Here is a 22,140-nt window from a genome sequence, read left to right on the forward strand (position 1 = left end):
CTGTTTGCGCCAGAGCCTTCGCTTTGGGTTAGATTTTTTTTTTTTTTTTTTTTTTTTGGTGTGTGTGGGAAGAATGCCATAATGGATTTGAATCCAGGATTCGAGTCCAGCACAGCCCTTCCCTGCTGTGTGACCTCGGGCAAGTGATCATCCTCTTTGAACCTCAGTTTCATTCTCTGCAAAATGGGGATAACAACTGCCTATTGTATAGGATTAGAGGAGAGTTTGATAAGATCACGTAAGTAAAGTGACAGAGGGCCTGACACAGTGTAAGTACTTTTTATATCCACTCCGTTATAAGTACTCAAAGTGGGACAGAGTACCTGGAGCTGATGGGGGGTGGGGCGGGCAGCTCTCAAGAGGTTGTGGGAGGACCTCACCCAGCTGAGGTAGGCAGGGAAGACTTCTTGGAGGAGGGGATGTCTGAACCAAGATCTAATGTATGAGTAGGAGATAATCAGGTGAAGAGAGGGGAGAAGAGAGAAAGGCATTTAAGGCAGAGGGAACAGCAAGTGCGAAGGCTTAAAAGTGGCTTTCTTTTCTTTTTTTAAATATTTATTTATTTATTTATTTATTGCTACACCGTGTGGCTTGCGGGATCTTAGTTCACCCCAAGCAGGGATTGAACCCGGTCAATGGCAGTGAAAGTGCCAAGTCCTAATCACTGGACCACCAAGGAGTTCCTAAAAGTGGTTTTCTTCCTTTGAAAAGATTACTTTGTGGAACATAGGAGAGGGGTTATGAGGGTGACATGACAGAACAGGCACACCCGTCCACACAGGAAGCTATAGACACAAAATCTCTCTTTGGCACGTGCACACGCGCACACACACACACTCAAGTACAGAGAATCATGTCACAGAGACAATACACAGAATTATACTGTCAAACAGTCCCATACGTGCATCCAGAATCACAACACTACACAGACAACACACAGGTACAAAAAAAAAAAAAACTGCAATGCCTCCTACACTCAGGAACACAGAAATCCAAAGTAATGAGAAACACACATAAGGCTGAATCATTTCACCCAGACAGTAACACATATAGGAGGAATTACAACCCTCCCCATACGCAGGTTCACAGAATTATGTCACAATGACCCACACAGAATGAAAACATCACCAGACACACAACATTACATAGACCTATATCACAAAGTGACATGGACACCCAGTCACCCGGTGCACCCACACCCCCTGAAGCGACCCCACAGATGAGTCAACACACAGAGTTCTGGTGCCTACCAAGGTGAGATCTTTATGGGGGTTTAGAGATCAGTGGGTTTCAGAGCCAGCATGGCTGGTCCAGTCCCTTCCCCTCCCCCAGCCCACACAGTTCCCTCCATAGAGGGCCTAGGACACCCGCTGAGAGAGGGAGGGGTCAGACCCTTCCCCTCATAGCACCAATCTGGACAGGTCATCCCTTGACAAAACAGTGAGAAGTGCCTTCCATAAAGAGGGTGAATTGGGTTGAGAGAGGGAGGCCTTTTCCTATGGGAGACCAAGAATAGCACCATCGTCGAAAGAAGGTTGGGGGAAGGGGACGGGGACACATAGGTGGTGGTGGAGTACTGAGGAGTCCTGGCCTCTCTCCCCACCCCATGATATGCAGATAGGGCTGTGCGTGTGCCTGTGCGGCTGGGGAAGTCACCTGGATTGTGAGGGAGCCCCAGGTTCCCCAGATACCTGGGGTTAAGTAATAGTAAGTACATATCTGAGGGCTGAGGTGGGGAGGGAGGGGGTTCTAGGACAGAGAACTTTTAGGGATATGAGACTGAGAATGGAGAGGCTTGAGCATGAAGTCCATTAGCTCAAGGACCTGGAGGGTAGGGATCTGGAATGGGAAGACGTAAGGCAGAGAGTAGTAATTAGAGCAAGTTGAGTTGGGCGGGCAGCCCAGAATAGAGTTAGGACGGTGGGGTCTGGAGTGAGGGAGTCAGAGGTCTTAAGATTCAGAACTAGAGGAATCTACAGGGCAAGGTCCAGATTCTAAAAATCAGAAGCCTTTGGAGGCTGAGTTCTAGAGCCAGAAGAATTTGGATCTTAAATCAGAGGCACTTGGACGCTGTGAGGTCTAGAACCAGAGATACAGAGTAAGGACTAGAATTTGAAAAAGTCTGAAGACCAAGTTCTAGGACCAGAGGGATTTGGGAGTTGTAAGGTCTAGAATCAGGAATTTAAAGCTGTAGGGCTTCCCTGGTGGCGCAGTGGTTGAGAGTCTGCCTGCCGATGCAGGGAACACGGGTTCGTGCCCCGGTCCGGGAAAATCCCACATGCCACAGAGCGGCTGGGCCCGTGAGCCATGGCCGCTGAGCCTGCGCGTCCGGAGCCTGTGCTCTGCAACGGGAGAGGGCGCAGCAGTGAGAGGCCCGCATACCGCAAAAAAAAAAAAAAAAAAAAGCTGTAAGGTCTAGAACCAGAAAAATTTATAAGGCAAGGTCTGTAATCAGAAGATGTTTGAAGGCTGAGTTCTAGATACGTGGTAGTTTGGAGTCATAAGATGTGGAATGAGGGGCAATTGGAGATTGTGAGGTCTAGAACCAAGGAAATTTATAGGACGAGGTCTGGAATCAGAAGACATTTGAAGCCCATTACCAGAACCAGAAGAAAGGGATATCATCAGATCTGGAATCAGAGGGCCCTGGAAACTGAAAAGTGTAAAGGTTGTATAGTCCAGGACCAGTCAGTGGTAGCGATGATGAAGTCGAGAGCAAAAGAGAACTGGAACATTGTGTCTGGTTCTGAAAGGTCCAGACATGAAACCCATAAGGTCAAGACATGAAACCCCTTTTACTTCTTTTTGATGGGAGAAGCAAGTCTCGAGTGTAGAGTTGAAAAGGGATGAGCTGGCATCATGAATCAAAATGACTGAGACATCACGAAGTCTAGATTTGGAATGAAATGCATTACAGATCAGGAAGACTAGAACCAATTCCAAGCTTGGGGATGTGGGGGTTCCAAAATCAGAAGAAATCTGGTTGTAAGAGCTGGAATCAGCAGGAGTGGGAGCATGCACCATTGAGAACAAGGGAGACCTGTGGGGAGAGCTCTAGAACCAGAGGAAGGCGGAGAGTGAGCTCTAGAACCAGAGGGTTCTGGTGGTCCTAGGCCTGAGGGAGTTGGAGGTTGTGAGGCCTAGAACCAGACAACTTTGGAGAGCATGAAGTAGAAAGATAGACAGAGTTGGAGATTGTGAGGTCCAGAAGGAGAAAAAGCTGAAGACGGTGAGATCCGGAATCACAGCGGTTTGGAGGATGCAAGGTCTAAACCAGACCACGTTGGGGGTCGTGAAGCCTAGAACCAGAGAAGGCCGGGAGTGGCACAGTCTAGAACCAGAGAAGGTCGAAAGCTGTGTGGTCTAGAACCAGAAAGGGTTGGAGGTGGTATGGTCTGGAAGCAGAGGTCAGAAGCTACACCTGGGATAGGAAGACCACCTATGGAGTCAGGGTCCAGGTCAGGCAGGAGCCAGCAGAAGTCCAGAGCGGAGGAGTGGGCAGAGCTGGGTGGCCGCTTGGGAGGCTAAGGTCTCAATCAGGAGTCGCCGGGGGTGAGGTCTGGCCCAGAGGCCTCCCGTCCCCATTGACACCTGAGTTGGTGGGAAGATCAGAGTCCCACATTCTTGTGGATCCCAGGCAGTTCGTAGCAATGAAAAACATATCATGAAAGCAACAAAAATAAAAATAAGAATGAAAGATGGATGGAAAGCAAGGTGCTTCTGGTTATCAATACTCCCCCAAGCCCAGAAATGCAGACCTGAGCCCCAAACTCCCCCACCCCTAATTACCGAAAATAAAGCCAAGAGAATTGGGGAAAAGGATGAGGTAACCGGTACTGAGAACCCCAAGGGAAGTCCTGAGAGAAGCAGGAGGGGGCCAGGGACCCCCTCCCAGAGGTCACTGAGCTGAGACCACCCCGGAGCACCCCCAGACAGTGGGGGTGGGGCAGAGGGGTGGGGACTGAGGTAGGCCTGAGGCGGGCGGGGGTCACCGAGAGGAGAGAGGGAGCCCCTCTCCCGGCACCTCCATCCTGTGCATTGGCTGCCGGCTTGGAGTATGATTGACGTCCTTTCTTGTGGGGGGAGAAGGGAGGTGGGAAGAGGACCTGGCTCAGTTGGCCTGGGCCAAGCCTGCCGCTGGCTGAAAGTGGCTCCTGGGCTGGGCGGTGTCCTCGTCCGGGTAGAGAGAGAGCAGGGAGGGGCCCAGGCCTGTGGGGGAAGATGGAAGGTAAACCAGTGGGGAGTTATCACCCCAACCCGTCTTCAGACAGTTAAGAGCATGGCTGGTGAGGCAGGCATGCCCGGATTCAAATAGGAGTGAAATCTTGGGCAAGTGCTGTTCTCTGAATTTCAGGTGTCCTGATGTTAAGAAGCCTGGAGCCAGGTGCCACCTGAGTTTGAATCCAGGCTCTGCTATTTACTTGCTGTATGAACTGGGACAGGTGACTTTACCTCTCTGTGCCTCAGTTACGTCATCTGTAAAATGGGCTAACAACAATACCTCCCCTGCCTCCCACAGGGCTGTCAGTGAGGAGTAAATGAGTGAATCCATGTAAAGCGCTTTGAACAGCGCCCAGTGAGCTGTGGTCATCTGAGAAACAGGGATACTTAGACCTACTTCATTCATGAGAATTCACTCATTCAAAAAATATTTGTTGAGCACCTACTGTGTACCAGGCACTGGGGACACAATAGTGAACTGGATAAATGAAACTTCCTGCCCTCGTGGGGCTGACATTCCAGTGAGGGACGTCAATTGGATCATGTACGTAACATTGAACACAAAGCTTGGCACAGAATGAGCTCTAGATAAACGTTAGCTATTCAATTACAAATGTGTACTGAGGCCCTGCTCTGTGCCCAGCCTTGCACACATGGTGAAGCACAATGACCAAGACAGGCCAGGCCCCTGCCCTGTGAGGAGCAGACAGACAGTAATCAAATAATGTTACAAACTCCTATGTGAATGTGGACTGTGATGAGTGTTTCAAACCATAGCTTGGGAAATGAGGGAAGGCTCTGTGGAAGGAGTCGTATTTGATCTGAGATCTAAAGGATGTGGTAATTAGACAAAGAATGGAGGGAAAAGCATTCCAGGCAGAGGGATCAGCATATGCAAAGGCCCTGAGGCAGCCTTCTCAAGCAAGATGACTTCAAAGTCCTCACAATGCCCCACAGTGGCCCTGTGGAATCTGCTTCTCTCCTCTCTTCTCTGTGCTTTAGCCACACTTATGGCTGATTTTTCCCCATGGAAGACAGATACACTCCCACCTCAGGACCTTTGCATTCGCTGTTCCCTCTGCCTGAGATGCTCTTCCCCCAGAAATTGTCACAACTCACTCCCTCACCTCCTTAAGGTCTTTGTTCAAATGGCACCTTCTCAATGAGACCACCCCTAATCATACTGTTTAAAATGGAAATCCCCCCACCGCAGAACTCCTTTTTCCTCTGCACACATTATTTTCCCAAGTAGCACTATTTTTCATCATGTGTACTCTTTATTGCATTTGTTTCTTTGTTCTGGACTGTCTCCCTCACTACCATGTCAGCTCTATGAGGGCAGGGGTTTCCGTGTGTTTTGTTCCCAGTTTTGTCTTCAGCTCTTAGGACAGTGCCTGGCACTTACTGTGTGTTTAGTGAATATTTGTTACACACATGAAGGAAAGAATGAATTAAAGGATAGTGACTGTGGCTGAAAGGGAGGATGTGAAGCAGAGTGCAGTCTGAGACGAGGCAACAGTCAGACTCCGCAGAGACTGGAGTCCAAGATGAAGGGCTTGATCTTTCTCTGAAGGGCGCTAGGGAGGCATAGAAGAGCTTTGAGCAGAGGAGTGCCAGGGTCAGAGTCGTGCTTTGGATAAAGCTCCCTCATGGCCAGTGCCTGCAGGTTTCAGGTAGAGCTATGGCTATTCATAGTTGTGCTGGAAGATGATGAGAGCAACACAGACAAAGCAGCTTGTCTCATACTCTGCAGGGTTGCGAGGGTGGGGTGGTCTGGGACCAGCATCACCTTAAGGGTGACATTTCTTGAGCATTTATTGTGAAACAGGTCTCATGCTAAGCTCTTCCTGGGCAGCATATCCACAAGTCCTCAAAACATCTCCTTAAAGTATGAACTCTTATATTGGGTGGGCCAAAAAGTTCGTTGGGGTTTTTCCTTATGGAAAATAGGCCCCCACTGACAAGAAGGGGGAAACCGAGACTCCAGAGGCAGAAACTGTCTCCCAAAGCCACACAGCTGGGAATGACCAAGGGACGATTGGACACAGGCTTCGGGAGACCTAGCTCAGGCCCGGGCTCAGCTTCCACCTCGAGGGACAGCTTTGGCCAGCCCCTGCCTCCCTCAGGGCCTCTCTTTCCTCCCACAGTGTCCCTGAGAAGAGGGAGGGGCTGCCTGTTTCCACTAAGGGCATGTCCAGGCACAGATAGCCCCCCACCAGCCTCAGAATCATCCCACCCTCTCTCAGCCATCTAAGGCACCTCCCACAGGAGATGGGGACCCAGAGCGTCTCTGTCTACCCAGGTTGCTACTCACCCAGGGGCTCATTCAGTTCTAGGAGGTGGGTGCTGGGATCCTGCTGGCTCCCTGGGGCTGGTCCTCCTGTCAGAAGGAAACTCTAGGGGACACAGACAAAGCCGCCATCATCATCATAATCATCACCATCATCATCACCATCATCATCATCATCATCATCATCATCATCATCATCATCATCATCATATCTAAGGAGGCAGGATGGGGCAGTGGTTACGGGCACTGTGGTGTTCAGTGGTTGCTTATTGGCTGTGTGAATTAGGGTGAGTCACTGTCCCAGATGTCCTCTGTGGGTCCCTCCAGAGCCTTGTTCTCCTCTTCTTCAGTGCCCCAGCAGGTTGACCTGTGCGTGTGGACTCCATCAACGTGCAACCTTGCTTGGTGTGTTCCTTTGAGGTTCACATGATGGGAGATACCAGCAGGTGGGAGGAGGAAGACAAGGGGTATTTGATCTTCTAGCTGCTTCCCTGCTGGGTCATCGTGGCTTGGCTGTGTGCCTCCATGGAAGGTTTCAGCTCTTACAAGGTGGACCCTACTGTCTCCAGGATCCAGTGACCACCCCTGTGCCCTGTGCTTTCAGGCTAGGGATGGTGTTGCTATAGCCCCAGGGTGATGTCTACACCTTTGGCAACAGTTCTGTTACTAAATTCTCCTCAACACCCCGTTTGAACATGTTCTCTGTTTCCTGTCCAGTCTCTGACTGATACAGTTGCTTAACCTCTTGTGTGTAAATGTGAATAATAATAATATTTCAAGAGTGGCTGTAGGGACTGAATAATCATGCAAGGCACTTTGTGCAGTCAGCGTCTGGCACATGGTAGGCACTTAATAAATAAGAGCTGTTGATATTATCAACCATACTCTCATGTTCATACAGCCCTGTTCAGGGCTTCCCTGGTGGCGCAGTGGTTGAGAGTCCGCCTGCCGATGCAGGGGACACGGGTTTGTGCCCGGTTCGGGAGGATCCCACATGCCGCGGAGCGGCTGGGCCCGTGAGCCATGGCCGCTGAGCCTGCGCGTCCGGAGCCTGTGCTCCGCAATGGGAGAAGCCACAACAGTGAGAGGCCCGCGTACCGCAAAAAAAAAACCCCAAAACAAAAAAAAACAGCCCTGTTCAGAGTGAGGAGACCGAGGTGCTGCTCTTGTTTGGTTGGTTTTTATACGCCCATTTATCAATAGCCCACTAAGGAGCAGCTAAGGGCCTGATTTCATTATGTCTCATGCCAGTCCTATGAAATGTAACTATCTGCTAGTTCCCAGATGAGGAGACTGAGGCTGAGGGTGGTGACGTCACGCACCCAAGGTCTCACAGTTACTGAGTGAAGGACCTGGGACTCGAACCCAAGTCAGTCTGACTCTAGTGTCTGTACTCTTAAAGCTACACTAATAATCCAAGGCCAAGACCTGTGCTAGGTTTGGGAGGGAGTGTTCCATGGGAGTAGAGAAGATTCCTAGAGATATTCACCCTTGTCATTTCTCCCCTTACCCTGCTTATTTTTTCTTCTTAGTACCTACCACCAACTTACGTCTATTTGCAAAGCCCTTCCATACCTGTTGCCTGAACCAGCAGATCAAGGTCCTAGCCCTAGCTGGATGGCTGACTGTCCATTTGACCTTCAGCCAGGCCATGCCTCTCTTGTTTTTCCATCTATAAAAACTAGGTTTAAGCCTGCTGGGTTCTGAGGGCCAGAGAATCCCATGAATCCCCACACATACCAGGTTGAGGGGAGGCAGCAGGAAGTTTTCGGGTTCTGGGCTGGGGGACCGTTTGGGGGGTCTCACTCCCAGCAGCTCCACCCCCTCTGCCTCGTCCTCTGAGCTCTGGGCCAGGGCCCTGGAGGAAGACAGGCAAGAATCTCAGAACCCAGCGAACCTGGGCAGGTGTGGGCACCAGTGTGAGCAGGTGATGAGCGTTCTTTCACTCCCCCAAGCACCTATTTATTCCTTTACTCATACACCCACCAATCCATCCATTCATCCATCTGCCAATCCATCTTCCCATTCATCTATCCAGTGATCCATCACCCACCCACCCACCCACCTATACAACTACCATCCGTCTATCCTTCCATTCGTCCGCCTATCTATCCATCCACTCAGCCACCCACTCATCCATCCATCCATCCAACTACTATATTCACTAATTTCCTCCCTCTCTCACTTCACAAATCTTTATTAGGCACCCACTGTATATCCAGCTCTAAACTGAAAGCCTTGGAAAATAATGAGATGTATCGATGAAAGCCTTATAAGGATAGTAACGAGACCACCCTGGAGACTAAATGGGCACATGCCTACAATTTGGAGAGCAAAAACTTGAGTATTAGTAGTGTAACATCTTTGGAAGGGGGACATGGATCCTCTGAAATTATACACGAAATCATGTGTCTATACGTGCGTGTAAATCTTCTTGGGAAGGGTCCATGGCTTTCAACAGATATCCAAAGGTGTTAGGGAACTTAGTTCTAGACAGTTTCTCTGACACCGTGGCAATGTCCTCTTAACTATGACAAAAATTGTTACTAGGCCAGATAGAAACATATTCTAAAGGAGAGGGCCGTGGTTGACTGGTGGGATTTGGATAAACAATGAGAACAGTGGAGGGCACTCCAGAAGGAAGGTATAGCCTAGGCAAAGACATAAAGTTTGAAACAAACATGACATGTGCTGGGGACACTGAGGGCCTGGCTGGAGCAGAGGTCAGGGTAGGAGGAATAATGAGGGATGAGGCTGAAGTAGGAGGCAGGAGAAAGATGGGGTCAGGGACCTTCTCTACACTTCTTTTCTTTTTTTTTTTTTTTGCCACGCCACAGCTTACAGGATCTTAGTTCCCCGACCAGGGATTGAACCCATACCCTCAGCAGTCAAAGCGCAGAGTCCTAACCACTGGACCGCCAGGGAATTCCCTCTACACTTCTTTATATCCCACCTCTACTGTGGCTCACCTCTTCCGAGCCCCAGCCATGGGGGAGGATGCTGAGGGGTCCCCTCTGGAGGGGCTGGAACAGCTCAGCCGGGGGTCACTCCCCCAGCGGGGCAGCAGGGAGGGCTCAGGGGTTGGGGGCGACATGCCGTGGAAGCTCCGTGCACGGGGCCGGGGAACAACCCCTGGAGGTCTGTGGTAGGCCCTGGGTAGCTGCTCACTGGAGTTGAGCTGGAAGTCATCATCCATGGAGATGTAGGGGGCCAGCATCTCCAAGTCCAGAGCATCGACGTCCTGCGGAGGGCAGGAGGGAGTTAAGAGCGTGAGCCTTGGCCTTGGGTGGATCCGGGCTAGAGTCCCAGCTCCACCACTTCTGAGTTGTGTGCCTGAGGTCAAGAGTCTGAGCCTCAGTTTCCTCATCTGCAAAATGGGTAGAAGGACTCTGTGGTAGCCAGTTGCCAAGATGGCCCCCAAGGATCCTCACCTCTTGGTATTCACACCCTAGGTTAGTCCCCTACTATGGTGACTAGGGCTGACCTGGTAACAATAGGATATTGAGGAGATGATGGTGTGTGACTTTCAACATTAGGTTGTAACGATACTGTGGCTTCCGTTGTTGCTGTGCTCTCTCTCAGGTCACTGGCTCTTGAGGGGAGCCCTCTGGAGAGGCCCACATGGCAAGAAACAGACCTCTTGCCAACAGCCAAGAGAGGGATCTCGGAAGTGGATATTCTAGTCCCAGTCAAGCCTTCAGATGACTGCAACCCGGCGTGACATCTTGATTGCAACCTCATGAGAGACGCTGAGCAAAAGCCGCCCAGCTAAGTGACTCCCAAACCCCTGACCCTCGGAAAGTATATGAAGTAATACACGCTTGTATTAACCTTCGAAGTTTTACAGTAATTTGTTATCCAGAAATAGATAGCAAATAAGATTTTGATAAGGAGTGTGGGATGTGGCTGTAACAAAAACCCAAAATGGGAGAGGGGCTTTTGCACTGGGCAGTGAGCAAGGGCTGAAGGGCTTTGAAGGGCCCATTAGAGGAGGCCTAGATTGCCTTGAACAAGGCATTAGTCAAAATTTGAACCATGAAGAGCCTGCCACTGAGGGCTTGAAGGCAAGTGAGGACCACGTTATCCGAAGCTGGAGGAAAGATTTTTGCTGGGAAGTATCTGAAAGTTTAGCAACACTGTCACCTGCAGTTTTGTGGAAAGTAGAAAATGTAACTCGTAAGCTGGGTGATCCAGCTAAGGAGATTTCCAGCCAAAGTGTTGAAGGGGCTGTCTGATTTCTTCTTGCTTACTTGGAGTAAAAGGCAAAGGGAGAGAAAAGATAAAGGAAGAAATGTTAAACAGGAAAGGAGCTGGGGCTTGAAGGGCTTGAAAATTCTCAACCTCCCTGTGTAGTGAAGAATTTTACCCAAAAAGAGGTTCGGCCTTTGTCCTGGCTCCTGGGAGGTGACATCTAAACCCTTGGAATTTCCCAAGTGATAGGTGTGTCTTGGCTACTCGTGATGGACCCCTTGGACCACACCTGATAGTTTATTCTGACAAGACAACTGAGGATGGGGACTCTCCATGCCAGAAAAGCCAACCATGGGATTTGAGGGCTGGGGCTTTGGGCCACATGAAATCAGCCTGACCTCCAAGGAAAATGTGTGTGTGTGCTGGGGAAGGTGGAGATGGAGATGGAACTCAACTACATTGGCAATAACTCAATTGATCATGCCTACACAATGAAACCTCAATAAAAACTCTGGAGACCAAAGCTGGGGTGAGCTTCTGGGACTGGAAGTATTCCATATGCATGTTTCCACACATCAATGACAGGAGGGTAATACCATCCCTGGGGACATGAGAGCTTTGAACTTGGGACTTTCCCAGTTCCAGATTCTACCCTATGAATTTCTTCCTTTGACTATTATATTCTTTTGCTATAATAAGACTGTAATCATAAATACAGTGCTTTCCTTAGTTTTATGACTAGTTCTAGTAAATTATAAAACCTGAGGGAGCCATGAGAGTCTCTGAGTTTGTAGGCAGCTTTTCTGAAATGAGGGTAGCCCTGGGGACCCCCAAACCTGTGGCTGACGTCAGAAGTCTTCGGCAGACTTGACAGTCTGGAGGATTGTGCCCCTCATCTTGGGTTTGGCTGACTCTGGGAACTCCCCAGATGGCAAGTGATGCTAAAATTAAGAAATGGTTTCTGAGCAAAGAAGGGCACTCTCAGGAAAGCATGGTCTAAAGATTAAGCCCAGGGTTTGTTTATAAAATTCCTTGTTAAGACCTCAGAAAGACAAAAGGTGGTGCCTAGAATATCCTCATTCAGACAAAAGGTACTCTAGGGTTTAAGGATGTGCCTCATAGGTCTTCTCAGTCAAACAATAGCGTTTCTATTAAACCTCAGGGCACTGTCACTCAACCATCTCAACAGAAGCCCAAGGTAGAGAAGGGTTTATCTCAGAGATTTGTGGGTATGGCTTTTGTCTAATGGAGTGAACTCCAAAGAGATTCATTTAAGACATACAAAGTTTTTTTTTGTTGTTTTTTTTAAGAGAATTATATGAACAGAAGTATTGCCAGCTTGGCCTGAAAGGGACAGAGATGGTACAAAATGAAAAGAGACCTTTGGGCCATCAAAGTTCTAAAAGCAGGAAGCAGGTTACAAAAACCACTCAGCTGCAAATACATGTTACCTTTTTATGAAAAAGGAAGGATGACTCAGAGTGAATTGCCAAGAGCCCAGAGGGTGTAGCCAAGAACCATGGAGAAAAACTCCTGGGATGTTTTTGAGTCAAAATGGATTCTGACCAAGGAATTTTGATATTTGCCCAACTGGATTTCAAAACTGCTGTGGACCAGTGATACCTGTATGCTCTCCTTCCCCCTTTTTTTTGAATAGGAGTGTTTTTGGCAGTTATTCTATGCCTGTCCCATCACTGGATGTTGGGTACGTGGGTGGCAGACAACTTGTCTCTTTAGTTCACAGACCAACAGATTGAGGGGAACTGTATTTGAGGTGCTTTGCCACACCCAGACCTGACTGAGGTGACGAGGTTCTGGACTTAAAGTTGATGCTGTAGTGGAAAGAGACTTTGGGGGACTTGGGAGGGGGTGAGTGAGTTTTGTGTGAAGGAGAGACATAAATCCCAATGACCCTTGCCTTTTGGTGTTCCCACTTGTTTGTGGCTGCCTTCCACATTGTACCAGGGTTGGTCTGTATGACCAATACAATACAGCAGGAGTGATGGTATATGTCACTTCTGAGCTTAGGTTATAAAAGACTGCATCTTCTGTCTTAAGTTCACTCTCTGTCTCTTGGATTACTTGCCTTGGGTGAAGCCAGCTGCCATGTTGTGAGGATGCTTAGGGAGCCTCTATGCAGGCCCACATGGTGAGGAACTGAGGCCTCCAGCCAAAGCCAGTGAGGGACTGAGGCCTGCCAACAACCATGTGTGTGAGTTTGGAATTGAATCCTCTAGCCCCAGATGACTATGGCCCTGACTGAGAGCTTGCCTTCAACCTCATGACAGACTCAGAATAAACCATCCAGCTAAGCTGCTCCCAGATTCCTGATTCTCAGAAATTGTGTGACATAATCAATGTTTGGGTTTCTTTTTTTAAGTTTTTTTTTTTTTGATGTGGACCATTTTTAAAGTCTTTATTGAATATGTAGCAATATTGCATATGTTTTCTGTTTTGGTTTTTTGGCCCCAAGGCATGTGGGATCTTAGCTCCCCGACCAGGGATTGAACCTGCACCCCCTGCATTGGAAGGCGAAGTCTCAACCACTGGACTGCCAGGGAAGTCCCATAAATGTTTGGTTGAAGGTACTGAGTTTTGGGGTAATTTGTTACACAGTGATATATAGCTAATACATCCATGCCACTGTCATTTATCTCTCCAGACCATCAATCATCCAAACATTATCCATCTATCATCCATCCAATGGTCTATCTATCCAGCTACCCATCCAAACATACATCATCCATCCATCCGTCCATCCATCCATCCATCTCTCTACCATCATCCACCTAGAGATTTCAATGACCCATCTATCCATCCATCCACTCATCCCATTAACCATTCCACCATCCTTCTCTAAAACTTAGATATGTCACCCAGAACCCAGAGGTAAAGACTGTTCCTTCCATGCCAGCCCTTACCTGAGCTATATCTAGATCTGTCTCCACTGCCTCAAGGTCTTTCCCAGAGGCAAAGAGTTTGTGTGCATTCTCCACATCCACAAGTAGTTCATCTGGGAGATCAGCCTGTGGGGAGAGAGAATAAGAGACTTAAGGAAATCTTGAGCCTGGGAGATGCTAAGCAGTAAGGCAGTCTAAACATTTGACCTCAGGGGTAGAATTGAGGGTCAAATGTCAGCCAGCTGGGACACCAAAGGGGTCAAATAGCAAATGTGAGTTTCTGCACCTGGGTGTTCAAAAGGCTGAGTGCCTGGGTATAAATTTTTTTAATTTATTTATTTAATTGTATTTATTTTTGGCTATGTTGGGTCTTCATTACTGCATGCAGGCTTTCTCTAGTTGCGGCGAGCCGGGGCTACACTTCATTGCGGTGCACGGGCTTCTTATTGTGGTGGCTTCTCTTGTTGTGGAGCACGGGCTCTAGGCGCATGGGCTTCAGTAGTTGCGGCACGCGGGCTCAGTAGTTCTGGTGCACGGGCTCTAGAGCACAGGCTCAGTAGTTGTGGCGCAGAGGCTTAGCTGCTCTGTGGCATGTGGGAGCTTCCTGGACCAGGGCTCGCACCAGTGTCCCCTGCATTGGCAGGTGGATTCTTAACCACTGCGCCACCAGGGACGTCCCTCTGGGTGTAGACTGACAGAGCAAACATCAAAGGTTCGAAAGACCAAAGCCTGAGGCCAACATATTCTGGCCCTCTGGGGTTAAATGTCTTGGAGTCTGGAGGAAAACAATGCCCAGTCCAGCTTCCCAAGGATAAAGGGTGAGGTCAAAGGTCACAGTCTATTTCTCTGGTGGAGAGAAGATATTTGGGGGCGGGGGGGCGGTCACAAAGGTGGGAATAAGGAAAGTCAAGACCAGATAATATGGACACCTGAGTGAAAGGTCAGACTATCTGGACTCTTAAGTGAAAACAGTAACCGTTATGGTCTCTTGAAGCCTTTCTAAGTGCTTCTCATGAATGATTTCGTTGAACCCTCACAATAACCAATGAGGTGGCTACTTGCTATTATCTGAATTTTACAGGTGAAGAAACCGAGGCCCCACTTGTCCAGGGTAACACAGCTGTAAATGGCAGAGTCAGGATTTGAATCCAGGCTTGTGCAGTTTAAGACATTAGACATTCTGGACTCTGAACTCAAACCTCAGAAAACCTGGATGCTTGGTCACAAGCAATGAGGGGGTCACCCACGCCAGTCCCAAACATCCTAGGTTTTGGTCCAAATAACAGTTGAAGAATCTGGAATCTAGGTCTTGAAGGAACCCCCGACTCCATCTCATCCTAGCCTTTCCACTACATAGATGGAGAAACTGAGGCCCAGAGAATAGCAAGGTTCAAGCCAAAGGCCAAAACAGCCTAGATCCTGAGGGGGTAAGTGGAGGGGACTGCTTACCGGAAGAGGACTTCGGGGGCGTCGTGGGGCTGTGGGTGCGCTGGGGGTAGCGGCTACTGAAGTCCCATCCAGGATCGGTGCCAGGAGGCGACGGAGGTCAGGGCTACAGAAACGACGGGGGTCAGCGGCCAGGGCGGCCTCACTCAGGGCAGGGGGGTGCAGGAAGGCTAGGATCCGGGGACCAGAGGTGTCTGCAGGACACATCAAGATGGGGAGGACACAGGAGGGTCACCCAGGGCTGAGGGGCAGAGCCCTCTGCCAACCCCCCGGGAGCATAGCTGACTAGGTAATCAGCATAGACCCCGTTCACAGTGCTGCTGAGTCCTGGAGAACTCCTGCTGTCCCTTCAGTTGCCCTGGAGGGGCTAACATGGGGCGAGGGCACACAGTAGGCTGGGGACTGTAGCAACTGCCCAATGGTGGGGAAATGTTTTAATATTTAAAATTGACATGGCTGGACCATGGCACATGACTGACCCGGTTCTCCGGTGGCACAGAATAACATTCAGCCTGGGGGGCTGTCATGTTAGGAGAAAAGACTGGCCCATGATCCTCAAGGAGATTCTAAGGTCCCTGGAGGTCAAGATGTGGCCCTGAGCCAGTTCTAAGCCAGAAAAGGAAAGGAGATGGGGGACCTCATTACCACACCCAGGAGCATGGGTTGCCAGCAACAGTTCAGAGATCGTGAGGCCCTGAAGAACAAACAGGGAGGGAAGCTCATCCATCCAGGATTGGAGGGGGTGGGGTGTTAAGCAGAGGAGAAGGAAGAGGTAGAAAGGAGCCAGACGTGGAAGGGTCAAGATTACCGGAAGCCAAAGAACAGTGACGTGGAAGCACGGAACAAATGGAAAGTGGGGGCGATTGGAAGCCACAGCAGGATTCAGAGCAGAGAGCAACAAGACTGAAGCAATCATCCTGGGGACAGAGAAGAGGGAGGAGCGAAGAGAGAAGGGCATTCTGGGCGAAGGAAACTACATGTGCAAAGGCCCTGAGGCATGAAAGAGTTTGGTTTGTTCCCAGAGCACTAAGGAGGCTGGTGTGGCTCAGAGAGTAAGAAGGGGAGGGAAGCAGGTCACACAGGGCCAAGCGAGTGGCATTAAGGCACTTGGGCTTTCTTCCGAGCATCCTGGGGACACAACCACTCCCAGCCCCAGCCCTGCCCCATACCAAGGCTGTCACCAGGATTAGGGGCATCCTTCTGAGAGGCGGTGCCCCGCTGAACGTGTCTTCGAGAGTGTCGCTCCGTTTGCTCCAGGGACAGCACCACTTCGGTCTCTTCCACCCGGCTGGGGTACAGGGCAGAAAGGGGAGTGGGAGTCAGGGAGGGTGCTTGGCAGCCTCGACATATGATGTCCTGTTAGAGGAGGGCAGTCTCATCCGGGGGCTGGTGGGCATTGTGCAGAAAATAATTTGCCACATTGACTTGTTTTAAAGATTTAAATTTTGTTGAATGCTTTTTATTATAATAGCATTGAAAAGAAAGTGAAGTGTGTCTTCCCAAGCTTCCTCTGTGGAAGGAAAGGCAGAAAAAAAGAGTTGGCACAGCCTGGGTAGAGAGAGAGAGAGGAGAGACTGAGGGGCCATGAGGGGCAGAGAGCAGGGAGAGTGAAAGGCATGAGAACTAAATATTCTCTTTATAGATATTTACTTATAAATACATTCTTATAAATGTATTGATGAGGAATATGCACTTACTATATTCTTATGTTGCCAAATAGGAAGAATTTATGGGGATATTTTTATGAATAAGAGATTTTATTTATGAAGCTTCTATTCATAGGCATTTGTCACATTCAAGGGAACGAATTTATAAATACATCCTTATGTCCCTCGTGCCTTCCTGCCACCCCCTCCCTCCCCAGTCTGTAGCTGCAGAAGCCGCTCAAATGTTCTCTTTGCAAATTGGCTTCTGGAGAATGGGTCTGGGGTGGAGGACCAGACCTTCATTTGCATCTCATTTGCAGAACACTATCCAGGTCAGAATGTGGGTGGTCCTTCTACCAGCTCTTTGAGAAGCTGTGACCCTTCCCCATCCTCACCTACCCCTTCTGAGCTGGAAACATCCCAATTTAGGCTGGATCCAAAGCCACCCCACCCCTCTTGAAAAACATAAGGTCGCACAGTCACACGTGTATGCACCCTCAGCACTTACAGGCACAAACAGGAACCCCCATATACACCCAAGTGTATACATCAGATATGCACACATGCTCTATACACTTGGGCTCGCGTATATGCATACATGCCACATGAAATGCACGCGTTCATTCATTCCACAGACATTTCCTACACAACCAGTAATACTTAGTGGTTAAGAGCAAGGGCTCTGCAGCCAGCAGCCTGGGTTCAAATTCCAGCTCTGCCACTTATGAGCTGTGTGACCTTGAGCATATGGCTGAACCTCTCTGGGCCTCATTTTCCTCTTCTGTAAAGAGGGAGTAATAATAGTACCTCCTCCCCAGGTTGTCGTGAGGCCTAAATGAGTTAGTGTATGTCAAATGCATAGAACCGTGCCTGGCACGGGGTGAGCTCTATGTAAGTATTTGCCATCACTGTTTATTGAGCAACTACTGTGTGCCAGACACTGTTCTAGGCACTGGAGATTCAGCGGCGCACAAGACAGACAAAACTCCCTGCTCTCATGGGGCTTAAATGCTAGGGGGAAAAGACAGACCTTCAATAAAAGATATTAGTTGTTGGTAAATATATCTATCTAGTTACAAAATATATATTTCCACTAACGAAGCACTTGAAACATGGCTGGTTGGAATTGAGGTGTACTGTCAGTATAAAATACACCCCAGGTTGAAAAAATTGAGTATGAAAAAGAATCTAAAATATCTCATTAATAATTTTTAATATTGATTACATGTTGAAAATACATTTTTGGATGTATTAGAATACACGCACATATACCTGTATTACAATGTATAATACACTTAATAGTGTATTACTAATTACATTAATTAATAATGTATTACTGATTTAACAATATTATTGATGTGATATATTATTGTATTTAATAAAGTATTATTGAAACTAATTTCACCTGTTTCTTTTTACTTTTTTTCGGGGGGCAGGTATAGTTGTTTTACAATGTTGTGTTAGTTTCTACTGCACAGCGAAGTGACGTAGAGTTCCCTGTGCTATACAGCAGGTTCTTATTAGTTATCTATTTTATACATATTAGTGTATAGATGTCAATCCCAATCTCCCAATTCATCCCATCCCCCACCCCTCACCCCCCACTTTCCCCCTCTTTTTACTTTTTTAATGGCTATTAGAAAATTCAAAATAACATATGTGGCTCATGTCACACTTTTTTTTTTTTTTTTTTCCTACAGGGCTGGCTTGAGGGATTTTACTTTCCTGACCTGGGATCAAACCTGGGCCCTCAGCAGTGAAAGTGCAGAGTCCTAACCACTGGACCACCAGGGAATTCCCATGTCACACTTTTATAGGACAGTAAGTATTAGGGGAAAAAAAGGTTAAGAAGGAGATATGCAATTTTGAGAAGGGCAGTCAAGAAAGAAGGCCTGGTTCAATACACAGATAAATAATTACAAATGGTTCTAACTGCTCTGAAGCAAAAGGACAGGACCAGGAGGGAAAATGGGGAGATATGACCTCCTGTAGGGGTTCGGGAAAGGGTCTTGCAGTAATGTCTGAGCTGAAACCAGAAGGATGAGTGGGCGTCATTCAGGAGAAGGAGGAGGGAAGGGGGAGGAGCATCCTGGCAGAGGAAACCGCATGTGCAAAGGTCCTGAAGTTTGGAGTGATAAGGGGAGGCATGCAGGAGTCAGGTCACACGGGGGCCTTAGGAGCCATGTTAAGGTTTCTGGGCTTTCTCTTCTGGATACTGGAGAACCACAGAAGGGCTTTGAGCAGGGGAGAGACATGAACCAATTCGTATTTCAGAACCTGCCCCCTGACCTCAGCAGTTGTGTGATCAGTGGAATCCAAACCAGCTTTAGATCTCAGTTAGGAGGTTAATGCTATAAACAAGGTGTGAGATGGTGGTGGCCATGGAGACAGAGAGAAGGGAAGCAAATTCAAGATCTATCCCAGAGGTGGATAGAGTGGATGGGGATAGGAGGGAATGAGAAAAAGGATGCAGGAGAGACTCCTAGGTTTCTGGCTTGAGCAAATAAGAGATTGTGTGGTTTGGTGGTTATTAGTGTAGCCTCCTGACCAACCTTGGGTCAAAACCCAGCTCTGACATTTACTAGCTGTGTGACATCAGGCAAATGACTTCCCCTCTCTGGTCCTCAGTTTTCTCTCCTCAAAAATGGGGATCGAGGGCCTCCCTGGTGGCGCAGTGGTTGAGAGTCAGCCTGCCGATGCAGGGGATACGGGTTCGTGCCCCGGTACGGGAGGATCCCACATGCCGTGGAGTGGCTGGGCCCGTGAGCCATGGGCGCTGAGCTTGCGCGTCCGACAACGAGAAAGGCCATGACAGTGAGAGGCCCACATATCGCAACAAAAAAAAAAAAAAAAAAAAAAAAAAAAAAAAATGGGGATCGAAATAATTGCTATACCTCATGGGGTGGTTGTGAGCACAAAGCCCAGGGCCTGAAATGTTGTAAGTGCCCCGTGCAAGTGAGTTGTATTTTTATGGAGCAGGTGCTCACTGCAATGGAAGGAGGCTTAGGTGTGGAAGAGGAGGGATGGATTCTACAAAGTGTCAGCACCTGGGCATGCACAAAGAGCCACGCAGCTGCACGCCACACAGTATGTACACAGCACTAAGCATGATTCGTACCATATGCTTCTCATCTCACTGTTACTAAGTAAACACCTATTCTTTCTTCACCCATTTTCTGCCAGTAAAACTGAACTCGCCAGATTGAAATTCCAGGGCCTGGCCATCAAAAGGCAAATCTTCATAATGAATAAAAGGAGCTTGCCGGAAGATATGGGGGCAGGTCCCCTCTCCTTAGCTCTGACAGTGAGGAGACTTCTTCCCAAGGCTACAAGTTATTCAAAGATTCTGATTTGAAAGGGTGTTAAGGAGAGAACATTCCAAAGATGATCAGCCTTGTTTTCTTGTGTATGAAGACTTATATGAATATTCTTGTTACCAACCTCTGTTTTCTGATAGAATCTGTTCTTGATCAAAAAGACCCAGGGAAACTCCTATGGCTTTAGAAATGAATGCCATGTCCTGGAAGATAATCTTCAAAGAAAAGCTGTACATCTCAGTCTTAGGTGATCGTTTGCTGCCCTCGTCACAATGTTGTCATGGTAAAAAACTTCTAAGATGCATGATGGAAGCGGCAGGAAAGACTGATTCACCACTACACACCCATTAGAATGTCACCCAATGAAGACAAAACAAGACAAAAACAGAAAATACGAACGCTGGCAAAGATGTGGAGGAACTGGAACCCTCACACGTTGCTGATGGGAACGCAAGAGGGTACAGCCACTCTGGAAAGCAGTTTGGCAGTTTCTTAGGAAGCTAAACATACACTGACCATATGACCCATCCATTCCATTCTTAGGTGTTTGCCCAAGAGAAACGAAAACATATGATCTCAAAAAATCCTGGACAAGAATGTTTACAGTAGCTTTTTTCGTAATTGCCCAAAATAGGCAACAGTCCAAATATCCTCCAGCTGGTGAATGGATAAACCGTAGTCCATACATATTCATACCACAGAAGATCACCTAGCATCAAAAAGGAACGTATTGATACACACCTCAACACAGATAAATTTTTTTTTTTTTTTTTTTTTTTTTTTTTTTGCGGTACGCGGGCCTCTCACTGTTGTGGCCTCTCCCGTTGCGGAGCACAGGCTCCGGACGCGCAGGCTCAGCGGCCACGGCTCACGGGCCCAGCCGCTCCGCGGCATGTGGGATCTTCCCGGACCGGGGCACGAACCCGCATCCCCTGCATCGGCAGGCGGACTCTCAACCACTGCGCCACCAGGGAAGCCCAACACAGATAAATTTTAAATGTATTAGGCTAAGTCAAAGAAGCCAGGCTCAAAGGCTACATACTATAGAATTTCGTGTACATGACATTCTGGAAAAGGCAAAATTCTAGAGTCAGAGAACAGATCAGTGGTTGCCAGAGATGACTGGGGGGTGGAGTGGGGTTCACTATGAAAGAATTTTCTTGGGTGATGAAACTACACTATAGCTTTTTTTTTTTTGGCCACACTGCATGGCTTGTAGGATCTTAGGTCCCTGACCAGGGATTGAACCCAGGCCCCTGGCAGTGAGAGTGCGGAGTCCTAACCACTGGACCGCCAGGGAATTCCCTACTCTATAGCTTGATTATGGTCGGGGTTACACGATTCCATGCATTTGTCGAAACTCATAGAAGCGTATACCAAAAAGAATGAAACTTCTCTATGTAAATTACACATCAATTTTTAAAAAGCACAAAAAAGCCCCCAAGATTCAGCTAGATTTCTTATTTTAACTTGAATATAGAATCCTTTTAAATTACACGCTCACACACATTTGTGTCTACATGCAGATACTTGTGTGGTCAGTCTCACGTTCTACATACGTGTACCTGTGCACATTCCCTCTCACACACGTGTGCACCATACACATGCACACTTGTGCATATACACACACACGCACACACCTGTTCACACGTATGCAGACCAGAAGAGAACCACACACAGCCACCCCACCTCATTCCCGCTTACCTGATCAGGAAATGGACGCAGACGATACTCTCAGACTGGGGGCCCCGGCCCCCCGACACCACTGTGGCCTGGGTCTGGGTCCACAGGTAGCCACCACTCCGGGCCAGGAAGCGGTACTGCCCCGTTACTGCCTGGCCCTTGCTCAGCACTGGGGAGGGGCATGGGGAGGGGTTAGGGCAACTGGGGAGAGAAGGCCGTGGGAGCAGGGTGCTGGGTGTGAAGGGGCCAGGGAAGAGAAGTTTCCTGGGGACTTGGGGAAGCAGGCAGCTGGTGTTGGCTGGGGCCATGCAGCACTGGAAACGGAACCTGAACACGTACAGGTATGGATGCTCTGGCCGACTGCATCTGAGTCCAGCGCATGGATGTACTCATAGGCAGAACAGCCAATCAGGTCATCAGGGCTGTAGCCAGCAACCTCCGCAATC

At 48.6% G+C, this 22,140-nt stretch overlaps 1 protein-coding gene and 1 non-coding gene across 2 annotated transcripts in view; both read right to left on the minus strand.

The window, feature by feature from the left end:
- Positions 1-3,821: 3,821 nt before the first annotated feature.
- Positions 3,822-22,140, minus strand: part of HIF3A (hypoxia inducible factor 3 subunit alpha) — a 29,423-nt gene continuing 11,104 nt past the window's right edge. Inside the window, exons 7-15 of the mRNA XM_007458501.1 lie at positions 22,034-22,140; positions 21,716-21,863; positions 16,218-16,336; positions 15,052-15,242; positions 13,624-13,728; positions 9,481-9,752; positions 8,252-8,369; positions 6,536-6,617; positions 3,822-4,209 (exon numbers count right to left, since the gene is read on the minus strand). Of these exons, the coding sequence (XP_007458563.1) occupies positions 4,112-4,209; positions 6,536-6,617; positions 8,252-8,369; positions 9,481-9,752; positions 13,624-13,728; positions 15,052-15,242; positions 16,218-16,336; positions 21,716-21,863; positions 22,034-22,140 (1,240 nt within the window). The 3' untranslated portion in view covers positions 3,822-4,111. The remainder of the gene's footprint in view (positions 4,210-6,535; positions 6,618-8,251; positions 8,370-9,480; positions 9,753-13,623; positions 13,729-15,051; positions 15,243-16,217; positions 16,337-21,715; positions 21,864-22,033) is intronic.
- TRNAE-UUC (transfer RNA glutamic acid (anticodon UUC)) lies at positions 18,416-18,488 on the minus strand. The gene has a single exon. It is a non-coding gene; the product is annotated as a tRNA-Glu (tRNA).

The sequence above is a fragment of the Lipotes vexillifer genome, unplaced genomic scaffold (genome assembly GCF_000442215.2).
Source record: "Lipotes vexillifer unplaced genomic scaffold, Lipotes_vexillifer_v1.1 scaffold371, whole genome shotgun sequence".
NCBI classification, from domain to species: Eukaryota; Metazoa; Chordata; class Mammalia; order Artiodactyla; family Lipotidae; genus Lipotes; species Lipotes vexillifer.